At 42.0% G+C, this 15,839-nt stretch overlaps 1 protein-coding gene across 4 annotated transcripts in view; it reads left to right on the top strand.

Annotated features, from left to right (window-relative positions):
* The first annotated feature begins 3,210 nt into the window (after nucleotides 1–3,210).
* The window catches only part of GOLM1 (golgi membrane protein 1), a 34,468-nt gene continuing 21,839 nt past the window's right edge, over nucleotides 3,211–15,839 (top strand). Inside the window, exons 1-5 of one of the 4 annotated variants that reach the window (XM_079331095.1) lie at nucleotides 4,885–4,931; nucleotides 5,736–5,771; nucleotides 5,984–6,077; nucleotides 10,001–10,174; nucleotides 11,962–12,141. In XM_079331095.1, the coding sequence (XP_079187221.1) occupies nucleotides 4,900–4,931; nucleotides 5,736–5,771; nucleotides 5,984–6,077; nucleotides 10,001–10,174; nucleotides 11,962–12,141 (516 nt within the window). In that variant the 5' untranslated portion in view covers nucleotides 4,885–4,899. Of the gene's footprint in view, nucleotides 3,291–4,884; nucleotides 4,932–5,735; nucleotides 5,772–5,983; nucleotides 6,078–9,825; nucleotides 9,859–10,000; nucleotides 10,175–11,961; nucleotides 12,142–15,839 lie in introns of those variants that run through there. The other 3 variants (XM_079331098.1, XM_079331097.1, XM_079331096.1) reach the window with 3 other exon arrangements.

Below are 15,839 nucleotides of genomic sequence, written 5' to 3' on the forward strand. Positions count from 1 at the left end.
CCAGCACTGTTTGGCCAGCGTCATGGCTGGGGCCATGCGACTGGCACCCTCTCAGCATGGTTCACAGCAAACTGTGCCTGCTTAGCTGGTTTTAGCCAGCTGTGCTATAAGCACAAGCACAGAGGTGGCAGCAGTGGCTTCTTTTTTGGCTCCCCAAATGAAGAGAGGGGCTGAATACTGCTGGTGCTGCTTTGTGGCAGTGGGGACCAAGTGGTGAGCAGCAAAAACATAGGTGATCAATTACCCGACATAGAATCCAGAGATCAATTTCTCAGTGCTGTAAAATCCTACAGAAATCCTACAGAAATCTTTGACCCTGTGGAATTTGTTGACAAGGATACTCATGAGCAGCAGTTTTTTTCCCCTTTATATTTTTAAGTTTAAGCCTGTTTATGCTCTTAAAGTGTTTTCTCCTGATTTTTATATCAACTTGTGAGTCCTTTATTTCCACCTCCTCTACTCAGTTACAGCAGTGGAAATTGAGTGAATGGTGTCCCTGGGTGCCTGGTCCTTAGCCAGTGTAAACTGAGGGAGTGGCTGATCCACCTGAAAGTTCTGCTGCCATTCTGTGGGACCTTGATAATCTGGAGAGCTGGGCGAGAGAAAATGAGTTCAACAGGAGCTGGTGCCAGTTCTGCACCTGGGCAGGAGCAGCCCCAAGAGCCAGCACAGGTCAGGGGCTGCTCCTGCACAGCAGCTCTGTGGAATGGACCTGGGACTCTCGGTGGATCACAGGCTGTCCATGAGCTGGCAGTGCCCTCGTGGCCAGGAGAGTCTGGAGTTCATCTCCAGGGGAGAGTGTGGCCAGCAGGTCAAGATGTGTGATCCTGCTCCTCTACACATCCCTAGTGAGGCCATCTCTGGAGTGCTTTGTCTGGTTCTGGGCTCCTCAGTAAAAGGAGTTACTAAAGAGGATCCAGTGGAAGGCCACAAGCATGATCAGGAGTTGGATCATTTCTCTTCTGAGGAGAAACTACAGGAGCTGAGCCTGTTTAGAGAAAACAGAGGGGATCCCAATGCCACATATAAATATCTCAAAGGTGGGTACCAAGAGGATGGTGCCAGACCCTTCAGTGGTGCCCAGAGACAGAAGGAGAAACAATGGCCCTAAACTAAAACACAGGAGGTTCCACCTCAGCATGAGGAACAACTTCTTTTACATTGAGTGTGACAGAAGACTGGAACAGGCTGCCCAGGGCCTGTCATGGATTCTCCTTCTCTGGAGACATTCAGAATCCACCTGGATGAGCTCATTTTTAACCTGCTCTAGGTGACCCTGCCTTGTGCAGAGTTTGGGTTGAGCTGGATCATCTCCAGAGCTCCTACGATTCTGTGGTTATGTGAACTGTTTCATCAATCATATTCTAGCAGAAAGATGTCAGTATTTTTGAGGGAAAAAAAGAAGAGGTACTTGATTTTCTAATTAGATATGCTTTTTCAGTGAAAGAGTAACAAGAATTGGATTTACCATCTAGAATTAACTTACCATTTAGCAAAAAAAAACCCTCAAAAACAAGAAACAAAAAACCAAGAAGCGTGTTATTAAATAAAAAATAGTAGAAGGTAATCTTTTTTTTTTCCACAAAATTTTGAGAGTCTCCCATTCTCTTTCAGTTACAAATTATTCAGGAGATGCATCTCCGGAAGTCTTCTGCAAATTGCTTTACTTCTAATCTTTTCAGGCACAGTCATACATTGCTTCTAGCACTGGTCCTAAGAGATCATGTTAAGATCCTTAATTTTTCTACAGTGTAACATATGTAGATGTGCCCTTGTGGTTTTGATAGTTCCTTGTTAAAATACATTATTTTTTTAAAATAATGATACCTTTTTATCAATATTGCAGATTCTACTTGGAAATCAATTAAATCCCTAATTAGTGAGATATGATCCATTGTGTATTTGTAAGAAAATTTTTGGGTTTTGGTCTAGACAAAGCTATTTCATGAGTTGTTTTTTAAAAAATATACAATAATAAATATATCTTCTCTCCCATGAAAAGGTTAAGGTGCAGATGTTACACTGATCACCTTTTAAATAGTCTTCGAAGATGGGAAGAAAGCCTCATATTTGGCATTATGTTCTGACATGCAGAAGGTCACTTTTGTGGAGTTTGTGGTCTTTGTTCAGTTAGAAACTTACATATATATATGTAAAGAAATTACATTGCTTTTTTCAGAGCCTACAATTGCTGCTTCACCAGTTTTTCTATTCTGCTTTCATTCAGCTTTTTAAACTTCCACTTGCAAAAGCTAAAATGCAGAAACAACATGTAGGTTGGGCTGAGAAATTTGGGTCTGTTCAGCCTGGAAAAGAGAAGATTGTGTGGACATCATAGCAGCCTTTCAGTATTTGAAGGAGGCCTACAGGGAAGCTGGAGAGGGACTCTTCATTACAAACTGTACTGAAGCGACAAAGAGGAGTTGCTTCAAACTGAAAGAGGAGAAATTTAGAAAGGAAATCTTACAAGCTATAAAATTATGAAAGAAATTATTTACTGTGAGAGTGGTGAGGCACTGAACAGGCTGCCCGGAGGAGCTGTGGATGCCCAGATAAGCGGTGGATGCCCACAGCTTCCAGGCCGTTTAGAATATGGATTCCTGCAGCCGGGCTTAGTGGAAGATGTCCCTGCCCTGGAACTAGATCGTCTTTAAGGTTCCTTCCAAACAATTCCATGATTCCATCTAGACAGCGGAAAGTGTAGAGCTGAGTTAATGACAACCATGGAATAAACAGACTGACTAATTTTCCTTCTTTTAAAATGAAGAAAATACCAGCGTCATCCATTTGATTGTCAAAAATAGGCATTGAAACAGGCTTCCTGAGTCTGATTTCGGACTCAGCTTCGCCTACGTGCCGCTTTCCAGACGCTGAAACTCCTGTGGCCAAGGCAGGAAATGTGGAGCTCAGCAGAAGCGGTGCTGAAGGCAGGGCTGCGGGGCGGAGGCTGCGGAGCGGCGCAGGCGGGGCGGTAGGTGCTGCCGCAGCTGCTGCCCCGCGTTTTCCTGGCGGGCGGGCGGGCGCCACGGCACGCCTCTGCCCAGCCCAGGGCGCTCCTCGGCCGGAGGCGCCGGCGGGACGGAGAGGGGCCGAGCGGGAAGGGGCCGAGTGGGGTGGGGTCGTGTGGGGAGGGGTCGTGTGGGGCGGGGTTGTGTGAGGCGGAGCGGGAGCTTCCCCTCGCCCCGCCCCGCCCCGTCCTGCCCTGCTGCCGCCGCTCTCCTTTGCCGCGGGCGACGGGCGCAGCGGGAGCAGCCGGCGGCGCGGCGAGGTGAGGCCGCCGGGCGGGCCGTGTGGGTGGTGGGACGTGAGGGTGGCCGGGCTGCAGCTGTGCCGGCTGCGCCCCGCCGGGCTCGGCTGCGCCCCGCCGGGCTCGGCTCGGCTCAGCTCAGTTTGGCTCGGCTCAGCTCGGCTCGGTTCGGCTCGGCTCGGCTCGGGCGGTCCCGGCCGTGAGGGGCGGCCCCACACGGGCACTTCGCGGTCGCCGCCGGCGTGCTCACAGAGGTATCGCCAGGGCTCAGCTGGCGCGCCTGCCGGACGCTGGTAGCTTTTTCGCGTTTCTTCAGCCGGCCTTTCCTCTTAAGGCTCTTGAGCCGGAAACATCTCTGGATATTCTCAGCGGAGTTAGAAATAACAGTGTTAGAAATCAGTGCAGGTGTGAGATACCTCCCGGCTACCTTCCCGGGAAGGGTCGGGCCAGGTGCCCCTCCGTGGTTTGTCGCAGCCCGGGCGCTGGCCTGAGGCTGTTCACCATCCTCCTCCTCCTCCTCCTCCTCCTCCCGAGCCAGCCCTGCGGCATCCTGCTCCCTGCTTTCCCTCCCCACGGGCAGAGCTGCCGAGGCCTTGCCGCCGCTCAGGGGAGCCATGGCATTGCAAAAGTTTATGCCTCCAGAGGCCTTCCCACCTCTGCTTGGAAAAGTGTTAACCCCGACTCTTTAGAAATTTTGGTGCGGCTGTTGAGTACAGAGTAGACACTGTTTATCGCTTGCATTCGGGAGATTTGCCTAGTTTTACTTTGTTGGATTCCCTTGTCAGCATGAGGATAGGAGTAGCTGATCAGATTTTTAGAAAATATTGCTCTTGAGTTTACTTTTTTTGAGTGACCTTTCATCTTACATCTTAATAGCACTTTGCTTTTAAAGAACTGTTCATAATGCTGAATTTTTTTTTTCTCCTGGTAGAAGGTCAGCGTGTTTTACAGTCAAACCATACGTGTGGTTTTGCAGTGGTGGGGAAATGGTAGCAATTTACTGAGTTTCTCATCACATATCTAAACTTACTGTACTCTGTTTCACAATCTTCATTTAAGATAAGATTAATTGTGATCTTAACAAGGTAGTTCATGTTATATGCGAAAAATACCAGCAACAAAATATATTCGTAAAAATAAGTGAGCAGTCTGACTAACTCTGGGGAAAGTCCAGGTGTATAAGTTTGCTTATTTAATTTTGTTTTCGTACACAGTGTTTTCAGTGGTAATACTATTATCTAAAAGTGCACCTAGGCAACATGTCCAGGTATTCCAGAACATTTTATGAAGTTAATTTTGGTTAGCCAACTTCTGTCGTTGAGATAGGTACTGACCTTAAACCTCTAGCTTCTGTTTTGCCGCATACCTGTTTGGGAATTCTTTTTAATCAGATAAAGGGAATTGAGGGTGCTTTATTGTTGGCTTCTTGTAAAGTAGTCATTTGAAAGAAGAGAGACTTGAGCTGAAAAGTGATTAGTGAACAAATGGTAACAGTGACCCTCTCTTTGGACAGATAGTGTATTTTTAGTTTTTTCATGTTTTTCTGATCTGTTACTTCTGTTTTGAAATGCATTAGAAAAGGAAGACCTGGGACCTGGACTGACTGTCTTGAGTTAAATGGTTCCTGAGCAGGATGAGAGTGAAGTTGCTGAATGTGTTGTGGTGAAAATGCCCTTCCCTTCCTGTAAGAAGTGTAACTTGATAATTTGGGTAAATAGTCACTCTGTGACATTCATCCAAAGTTTTAGGGTGTTTTTTCTTTTCTTCCTGCAGTTTGTAAATTCCTGTGAAAGGCATATAGAAAATTCATGATCAGCAGACTTGAGTTCAGTGCACAAACTTTAAGTCTCCGTTGGAAAAATGTTTGTTTGACCTCTTTTAACTTGCAAATTGAAAAAGAAAACCCACCTTCAGACAGTGTTGCTGCAGAGTATATGAATCTGCATACTCTGTTTTGTGATGGTGTACAGTTCCTTGACCCCCATGTACAGTCTGTGCAACTTTGAAAGCATAAAGGTTGCTGCTGGCTATAGCTGGCTCTCACCAAGGGGCTGTGAATAGTGGTACTTGTAAGATCCTGCTGTAAGAACCAACCGGATCTCTCTTTCAAAGATAACCACTACTGTGCATTAACCATTTTAAAGTGAAAACTGAAAGGGTTTGACTCTTTTTTTTTTTTTTTTGCACTCCATTTTCACCCAGTCCGGTAATCTTTTTATTTTTGAAGACCAGGCACACAAATGTTTGCTCTCTGATTCACTTTTTAAAGAATTACTTAATTTTCCAATTTCATTTAATTGTTTTTTAAAAAATAAAACTCAAGTTCTAGTACCCTTTAGTCTGATTTAGTTGTATCTGGGTATAACTAACTAACTTCTCAATGGAAGAAGTTTTGATTATCTTGCTTGGTTAGTCCAGTATGCTTTAATTCAAGCAATCAGAGTAGGAATTTCATCACAATATCTGAAAAAAAGGTGATTTCTTTCAGAAGCTCAGTGGGAGGCTGGAAAAGAATCTGCACTAGGTGAGGATAGCACCACCCTCTGTCTGAGGGGCTCCTTTGGTGGGAGGAGGTTTCCACATTCTGATCCAGTCTGGTTGGGATGGGACTGTGTGACCTCTGTGCTGTGTGTTAGCCTTAGGTCCTTGTTGGGGCTTTTTTTTGTTTGTTTGTGTTTTGTTTTTTGTTTTTTGGTTTTAATCTCTTGTTTCTGTTTGTGGCTCTGCTTTTGACAGGGGTTTTAGTAAGACTTTGTCCTTACTCAGAGTTGCAAGTACTCGGACCTCCAAGAAGCTGTGCCTTCACTTTTCAGTGGCTGCTTCAGTCGTGGTTGGTCCTTAGATGCTCCTGTGGCTTATGCTGGTTTTGTACCATGCAGTGGGTGGGTGGTAGAGGAGGTGGTTAACAGGCAAGGAACATTTTTGCTCTTCTGCTCTGTGTCTATTGAATTTTTCATCTTTTCTGGTTTCTGCTTCGCAGTCTTATGGAAGAGCTGAACCCTGTGAGCAGAGAGACCTGGCTTTCCTTCTGGGAGTCTGAAATGCACCATTTTGTTTTGTCTTTATCCCTAGTGTGTTGGTGTTGAGGCTTGGTTGGTGACGTTGTTGCTTATCTATAGTGGAATTGCTGGATACTAGATCACCTACTTCAGCTAAGTACAATAAAAGAAAGAATTGCTCACTGTGGGAACTAAAGGTATGTTAATTTGCTTGAGTATGTCAGAGTCTAAAACATCTTCTCAATTAAGCACCACTAGGTTGGCAAAACAGAAGAATGAAATCTGATGTTCAGAAGTCGGGAATTTTATAAGTGTGTTTATTTTTACAATTGCCATGGACATTGTTGAATTTAATCTTCAGTAAAATTACTTTCTTACCCATAAAATCAGAACCTTATTTTAAATTCAACTCAAATAACTATGCCAGACCAGATGTTTCCTGGAAAACAACATGTGCAAACAGATTTTCATGTAAATGTTCTTATTGAGCTGATTTGCTTCTCTCTCCTCCAAAATATGTGTGTGTTTATCCACAGCAGAAAGTTAAATGGTTTTTATTTTTTAAGCTGATGAGAGAGGGAATATCAATATTGCAACTGAGATAAAGTTTTGGATTTGCAGTATGCAAATGGAAGATCCTTCTGTCTTTCATGCCTTTCCTCTTCCTTTTGCTTTTCCTCCTTTTCAGTAGAAAAATATATTCTTAATTAATATAAATTATTTAAAGGTGAACAACACTGGCTTTTCTAGAAAGAGCAATGTGTTGAAGTAAAATATGCTTTAGTGAAATCGGTGCTTATTTGCCTGTTTGTTTTTAACAGCTAAAAATAGCAGAAAAGGTGCTGATCCTGCCAGATTTGTCTGCTATCTAGGTGCGTTGGCATTTTCTAACATGGTTTGGTGCCTGTGCTTTAAACTGCATGGTGAACTGACCATTCTTTCTTTGAACAATATAGCTGCTTTACCTCTGAAAATTTGAGTTAAACAGTTGGTCCCATATATTTATCTAGTAGATAAATTACAGTGCAGGCTGTTACCACTGATAATGTGAATAGTTTTCTCTATTTATGACAGCTATGAGGAAAACATGGGTTATTTTATTGAAGTTACAGCTGAAATGAAACACTGCATCTTGCAGTGCCATGTTGGTAGTTTTTCTATGTGTCCAGTGTACCTACTCTTACAGCTAAGAATAGGATACAGATGACTTCATGATGGGTTCTGACAGACCTTTTTTGAAATACAATATTTTATTCTGGTACACAAAAGTAAATAAATTCTCCTGTTCTTTGCTGAGATGGAAGTGCTAATCATGCCCCTTGTGCTCTCATTTTTGCTGCTCTAAAAATCTGGGGTCTTGATTTTCAGGGATCGTGTGTAAGACATGGTGGCTCTGTACTTCTCAGCTTCTTCTTCTAGGATGTCACAGTAGGAAAATAGTCTGTGCAAGATGTATGTTTTTCTGGAATTCATAGCTTTCTACTGGAAATTTGTGCATGTCTCTGTATTTGTTTTAATGTACTGCATCTTAATTTTTTGCTTTACTAGAAAAAAAAAAAGGTATGGTTCATTTCCATGCCTCTGGTTCTTAGTGTTGACCCTAACTGTATGTGTCCCTGTGAATGTCCACTGGAGCTGTGCTGCATGTGTCCCTTAGCTGGAGTTTCCTTTAGTCAAGAAACTCCAGTCTCAGGTGTTAGACATTTTTTGCACACTGTTTTGGATTGTTTTGTGGTGTATGTGTGTTTACAAAGAGGCAACATATTCAGGAAGCTACATTTTAGTCTTATATTCTCTGTTCCACCCTCAAACACAAATTAGAAAGCTTTTCAAGTAAACACAGATTTGAAACCTTTGTGAATCTGTCAGTATTGTGCACTGCCTGCTAAGAAAAGAGAAGATGTAATCTATCTTGACTGCTAAGAGGGAATTTTGCATAGAATGCAAGTGGACACTGAGGTATAGGTGAGCTGTTGAACGACTTATGTGCTGGATGTACTGCAAAATCCACATTTCTGGTACCTGTGAAGTGCTGGCATCACATTCTTTCCCTGTGTTTACAGTGTGTGTTCATGTGTAAGTCCTTTGAAAGTTGGTATTATTTATTAACTTTTAAAACATTGCCACCTGTGCATTGCAACAGTAGGGAAGAGGTTGCTTTGTTTAAGAGTATGTATCTTGAGTACTTGTACAATGGGTTACTAGTAAATTTACCCATTTTAGATTTAAGTAGTGTCTTGTGATGCATATATATTTGCTGTCTACTTGGTTTTCTGAGTTTATTTTTGCCGTCTTTTGCCTGCAGGAGTGCAGAAAGAAAAAAACTTAATTTCAATTTACAAGGGAGAAATATTCTATAAACTGCAGCCAAGATTCCCAGTGGAGTTTGAGGATTCATAAAGCTAGGTACCATTTGGCTTAGTAGTACCAGATTTTACCACATCACAACATCAGCTTAGCCTATTTCAAAGAGAATTGCAAGTACTCTTTGCCCCTGCCTATCTTTTAAGATGGTCTGTAACTCAAGTCTCAGTAACAACCAGGGGTATCTCTGGCACTGCTAATTCATTATTTGTTTTCTGTATGAGCAGACAAAGCAACTGAGGATGAAAATGGAGAAAACTTACTGCAATGTAACATTGCAATCAATGGAGCGTCTGCTCATATTTATATTAATGCATTGAGGGAGAGCCCCCCTGCTTTTTTGGGAGTTTTCTTTTGGAGGGTGGTGGGGGGGAAGGGTGGGGTTAGAAGATTAGAAGCAGGTAAAGGAGGCTGGGAGGCAGTTGCTCTGTCGCTGTTGGAGTCCAAGAGCCGGAGGAGAAAGGTTGCTGCTGCTACTCTCACTGCCATCCCTATGCTGGGAGCTGCCTCTTCTGTTGCTGGACTCTGCACTGCTGCCCTGCTTGGATGCCTTCTCACTTCAGCCTGCTATCTCCAAGCATCCTGTCAGAGCATCAGGACTGACGCTGTGACCGAAGTCTCTCCTCCTTCCCTTTCCCACCTGAGATACTGCTGCCATCACCCCCGGTGCCACTCTAGCTGTGTGGGATCTGCCCCTGCCCACCACTGGTAGCTGCAGCACGGGGAAGGGTGCCTGTGGCCAAGAGGGACTGGAATTGGGTTACTGCTCTGTTTGTTATTAATTTCATAGTTGTTGTTTTTTTGTTTGTCTTGTTAGATATACTAGTAAAGCACTGTTATTCCTATCCCCATATCTTTGCCTGAGAGCAGCTTAATTTCAAAATTGTACTAATTCAGAGGGAGGGATTTACTAGTTCCATTCCAAGGGAAAGCCCTGTGTTTCCCTAGCACACATACCTGTCTTTTTCAAACCAGGACAAAGTGTAAATTACTTCTCAAACATCATGACTAAATTAGTTTTCTGAGTAAATTAGGTAAAAAGCAATCTGTCATCTAGCCCAATGTCATCTGTGTAGATTTTCAGGTAGATGTATGATGAAAGGATGGCTGGTTTGGTTTGTTGCAGATTTTCATTATATTGTTAGGAGTATTCAAGACATCCCCCTCAAGACCATGTGAAGCTCTATGCACAAGCTAATAAGAGTGTGATGACCTCTCTTTGCCTTTCAGATGGAAATATCTAGACAGGTCAACACTAATGCATTTACTTTCCTTGCTGGATGTAATTGTGTCAGCTGATAGCTGTTGCACTATTGCAAAGAAAGTTTTTTGTGCATACAAAATAGCTGTGATGGAGGATGCAGTATAATATGCCCTTTTTATATTGCAGGTTTACTTACTTGCTGGGGTTCTTCCAGTTTGTTCTTTCGTTGACACGGTAGGACTAGGAAACAGCTGTCACGGGATGAAGTCTCCACCACTCCTCATGGCTGCACTTGTGGCATGCATAATTGTATTGGGTTTCAATTACTGGATTGCAAGTTCTCGAAGCATGGACCTGCAGGTAACGTTCCTTTTGCTCTGCGTGTCACTTTGTATTTATGCAAGTAATAAATATAGTTCACAAGGAGGATGGTTCTCCTTCATATGGCAAGTCAGGAACTTCAGCTTGTTGTAGGAACTTTCACAGATTTTACAGTCGTTGCTTCTCAGTAGTGGGAGATTGGGGGGATGAGGGGAATGCCTATTCGTACATGAGAGGAACCCAAAACTCGAACACATCTGCATGTTTGATAACTTGTTACTTCTGCTCTCACAAAACATTCAGCTGTCTTGTGCTGTTTCACATTAAAGACGTGACAAATGCCATCGTCTGTTTTTTGTCCCCTCCCAAGCACCCCCAACTTCCTCGCCATTGTGCCAGCACGCAAAGCAGAAAAGTCATTGGCTTTTGCAAGCCCTGCTCTGCAATAAGAAAACATATTTTATCTTATCAACCTGTATTCACTACGAATCCAAAACAGAGCCCCATACCACTGTGAAGTGGCATGTGAGCAGAGTTACTGTCCCAGTTGTTATAGATAAAAACGAGATCAAGCCGAATTAAATATGATTAAAATAAGCGATATTTATTTGGGACCGAAATACGGTCCTCGATAGCCACAATCAAAGAAAGGGACAGCGCCGAGCCCGGGGTCGGCGCCAGGTGAACACACTATGATCTGATCTCTGTTGTATCAGACCCTCCAGTGTTCACAAAACTTCCTTGGTCAGCCTAGTTTTTATACAGTTTTTTTTTTACCTGGAGCGGAGGTGTTTGTCTTCTTTCGTTGTTCCGCATATTCATGTGGTTTTCTTTCACTGCGTTGGGTTGGACAGAACTATATTCCGGGAGACGATGAATTTTGATGAAGGCAAGTTCAGGTTTGCAGGGAGATGGAATTGAGATGTAACTTGCAGATTTTGGTTTACTGGAAACGGGCATTCAGATGTATTTTTTCCCCATGGCTCTGGTTATCTTAGTCGTGGGTACTTATCGGGCTCTTATCGTTTGGGTGTTCCCTGGACAAAGCCATCTCCACCGCGGCTACGTCTGTTGTCTTGCAAAGCCTAGTTCTTCAGCTTTTGTTGGCAGTTACAGTGTTACAATTAAGCCATCCCTATTCCTCCCTTCGCAGCTTTTGGTTTTCAAGTTTTTTATTATTTTATTCATACAAACATTGCTTATTCTACATTAATTTACAACTTTACACAAATTACATTATATCATATATCATAGCCTCTCCCTCTCCTCTCCCTGTAGTTGCTTTTTGAGCAGTCAAGAAGAATGATGATTTTCTGTTTATGAATGAATTTTTTCATATATGTCTTTGTATAATAGCCATACATGAATTGTTCATGTAAAAGTTGGGGAGTGTTGTCCTTCCTCTTTTCTAGCTCTTCCAGGAAACCAGATTGATTTGAGAGCTGAGTTTTCACACTGAATTTGTTTGGGGTCAACACTGAGAAGTGTAGGGCTGTCAGAATTGTGTCGGCTAAATTAAAAAAATTGTTTGACCTTGTTCTTCTAATCCTTTTTTATGTTTGTGTTTTGGGAATTTTTAATCTCAAGTACTGAGCTTTTAATTTTTCTCATCTTTAACTGAAATTTTGACAGTCTCTACAAAACACTAACTTCTGTTAATTTACATTGAACTGGGGAGGTGTTTGTCTGTATTTATGACTAGTATGTCTGGCTGACACAGGAGTTTCATGATATCAGCATTGTTAGAGATGTGAAATTTGCTATTCCTTGAATATATTGGGCAAGATCATGGCAAGGGGGAAACATTTCTGTTTGCTCTTCCTCAGGTTCGAATCATGGATCTGGAAGGCAAAGTCCGCAGGGCAGCAGCAGAGAGAGGCGCTGTGGAGCAAAAAAAGAATGAATTCCAAGGGGAGCTTGAGAAGCAGCGACAGCAGATCGACAAAATCCAGTCCTTGCACAGCTTTCAGATGGAAAATGCCAACAGAGCACATCAGGAAGAGAAGGTAAGGCTTCTCCTAGCCACAGTTTTCAATGAGACTGTTGTTCACCAGGACACATTCTGTAAGAGAAGGTGATGCTCACATGTTGCAGCTTACAGTCAATGCCAATGTGGCAAAACATTTTATGACTGTATGATATTGAGAAAATGGACCTTGAATGGACCTTTAGCATTTGTTGTATAACTTTGAAATACTAGAAGCTGCAAGTCTTCAGAACAGTAGTTCTGAATAAAACTCTTATCTTCTCTATAAATTGTTATCATACTTGTATTGTCCCTTTGCTTTCTTTCCTGTATACTGATGTTTTAAAAATTAAGAAAAAGAGGAAGATGCACTAAGGGATATAGTCCCAAATATATTTGTAAGCATAAATAGTTGACGTTTGTTTCTAAATGCATGACAAATTTTGTGGCATCTTGGCTTTCTGCCTCCAAAATTCAATAGTATTGGGAAAACATGAGAAGGTAAGATTTTTATGGAAGTACTCCTGATTGTTCAGCTTTGTCAGGGGGATGGTAATCCTTCATGAGGAATGTGAACAAAACTACTTAATAGATGTGTGTATGATTCCTGCTGTGTAGTATCTTGCAAACTAGTTAACTGTGTATTTTCCTTGTTTTGCTTATACTGCTTTCATTGCAGTTGTTAGTCAGTAATAGCCCTTTTCTCCCTGTTAGCAGAAATATTTAGTTGAGAGTATTCAATTGCTTCTCCTGTAGAGTCTCTTGACTGAAGTTTGTAAGATCAGCTTTCCAGTACTATTATGTTCAGCAGGCACATTATTATTATTATATTATATTATATTATGTTGAACTGACACATCTTGTGATGATAGTAGGTACCCTTCTGGTCACTGAAGATTCACTGAGTGAACCTGCTGAGTAGGTTCACTGTGAGGGAATGGTTTGCTCCTCAAAATGTGCGGCCTGAGCAAAGTATCACCAGATTAATCTTTAAAGAACAAAGACAAGCAAAAATTGAGTAAAAATGGAAGGTAGAATGTGCGCATCAATGTCATATATAATTAATTTATTTTGAAACAGTCTTTACCCCAAGTCTTCAAGGAAATAATACACCAATTATTTTTACGTCTTTTGAGATAAGCATGTTTCCTTAATAATTTCTTTCTTTGTGTTCAGTCTTTGCATATACTTTAAAAAAGATGAGGTATAGTTTGTCTATTTGTTTTTTCAATGTATGCATTTTTTAAAAAGTTATCTCAGAATATTCAGACAGGAGTCAAGTGAGCAATCAATCTTGTCACTTCTGCCTCCTATTATTGGGTTTTGCTTCTGAATGCTGTGGCATTTTCTTGCATTCTGCTTCAGTCCTACAGGGACTGTGAAAACACATGCATGAGTGGAAAAAAAAATTTGAAGGTAAGAAAAAGGCAAATGTAATAGAGTATTATGCTTTCTTTCCATAAGTAGGTATTGCCAGAGTTATTAAAAGACACTGAAACTACAAGGGCTGGCCAGAGAGTTTACAGCACAGGCTGTCAAGATGGGCAGGTGTTGAGAGATGGTGACAGGACCTCATCCAGGAGTTTTGAGGAAGTTTAGTGAATGAAATGTTGCTTCTGCCAAGCATGATGTGCCACCTTTTTGCTTCAAATTTCTGACATCAGATGAATGGTAGGTGGCACCACACCTACCATTTTCCTTGTGGTGTTTTTGAGTCTAGAGGACATATAAGAACTGTTCATAAAATGTGGCATCTATGCCAGAAGTAGTGAAAAGTATTTTAGAGAACTAGAACTGCTGTTGGACATGGGGTGAAATGGGGAAGAGTCAACGTGGCTTCTGAGAAAGAAAGTCTTCTGAAGTACCTTGGAGTTTTCTTCTGAAGAAGTCGATGATAGAGTTTACTTCTGAAGAAGGTGATGATAAAGGTGAGGGAGACACCTGGAGTTGCAATGGCTTGTAGAGCTATTATGCAGCCATGTGGTAAAACAGTAGTATTGAAAGGGTGGATGAGAAAGGAAAAGTTACAAAGCAGCTTAGAAATACACTGGGTTAATTGTTTAATGTGGGGAGGTCATTAGTGGAGTTTTGGAGTGCTGTGAAAGGCACAGAGAGGAGAGCAAAGGTCACCAAAGCCGTGCAGTAGATTTTCTATGGGAATCTGGAGTGTGATTTACAGGTTGCCCAAGAGTCAGCGGAGGAGAGCCATCACAATCCTCTCCAGGATTCTAAATGGCACAGAAAATATTTGTGACTGGGGGAGGCAAGGCAGGGTTGTCCTGCATTCATAGATGTGCTTCAAATGCCATCATCAAGCTGTAGTTCAGACTGAGCAGTCCTGAGTAGTGCTCTTCATGCAGTAGGTGGTGGAGCTGCAAGTGTTTAGCATCCATAGTACCCAGTTACAGTGGGTCTGTGTAGGTTCAAAAGGAACTGGATGACCTCGGACAAACACCTAACCCACCACTCAGTACCAAGGTGTTTGTTCTGTCTCCAAGTGTTCCTCAGACAGAAGAAGCTACAGCTTGGAAAATACTCTGCTTTATGGCTGCTGGAATTCATTTGGCATTTCAGTGTTAGAGGTGGAAGTGGGATGCTGGGAAAGTTGGATTTTGGGGCCAGCACTTTCTCCTAAGTGCTTTTCCCTCTATCACCCTAAAATACAGTTGTTCAGTCATGGAATAGTCTATGAAGCTTGCTTTGAAACCCCAGGAAGTGATACCCTAGGAAAGCGGTGCATTGGACTAATTTCCTGTTTTCTGCATTTTGTGACAAGAAGAGCATGTGTCTCACTCAGGAGCCTGAAGTGGTAGTGCGAGCATGTATGTGCCTGTGCACCATTTTGCACCAAATTCAAAATCTGCTTTTCTTGCGACACACAAACAAATATCCTGCAGGGATGCTGTTTGTTTTCCAACTCTGATTTAAGAGTAGGGAGAGCTGTTTTGCTGGAAAGTTGTGCGTTTGTCATAGAAGATATCAGCCAAATTTGCATGGATTCATCCACTGCAATTCATGAATGCCTCTGATACGGTGGCAGGGAAGAGAGGGAAAGCTTCTCACTAATGACCTTGTTGGAAGAAGCTGTCTAGGATCAGAGGTTATTCTACAAAGGGAAATGAAATATAAGAAAAGACAGTTTCTGAGTGTTCTTTTTTTTTTTTGTTCGTGTGTATCTATATCCATGCATAAATATGTTTTGTATGTTCATATTTTGTATACATACCCATATCCTTGTTTTTTGGCTAAAGGGATTGCAGTGGAATCTGGGATTCCTGGGAGGTGAATGAATTCACCCTTTCTGTTTATGGGAAGCTTGGTCCATGAATTGAACTTTATTTACTCTGTGCAGATTAGTAGCTAGTATTTACCTAGTCAGGAGGAATGAATGCAAATCTAAATCCTGAGAATCTCAACTTGTTTTACATGCATTTTACAAACTCTATAACTATTTTCAAGTCATAAATGAGATTTTGCTTTGTTCTTCTTGCTTTTCTTAAAGAAAAATTACAGTGTTTCTGGAGTTGTATAGGAATGATTGGTCCATCTCAAACCTTCCGCTTTTTCAGGAAGAAATTATGGTTCTTTTGGCTGCAGAAAAAAAAACTCACGTAAGAGGCATACTTATACAATCTGTACCAAAAGCAACTCACAAGTAACATTTGAGACCCATCATAATTGCAGTTCATCTCTGCTCACTGTGTCTTATTACTCTGCTGATAAAATACAAAATAATTA

The sequence above is a fragment of the Erithacus rubecula genome, assembly GCF_903797595.1.
Source record: "Erithacus rubecula genome assembly, contig: SUPER_Z_unloc_2, whole genome shotgun sequence".
NCBI lineage: Eukaryota > Metazoa > Chordata > Aves > Passeriformes > Muscicapidae > Erithacus > Erithacus rubecula.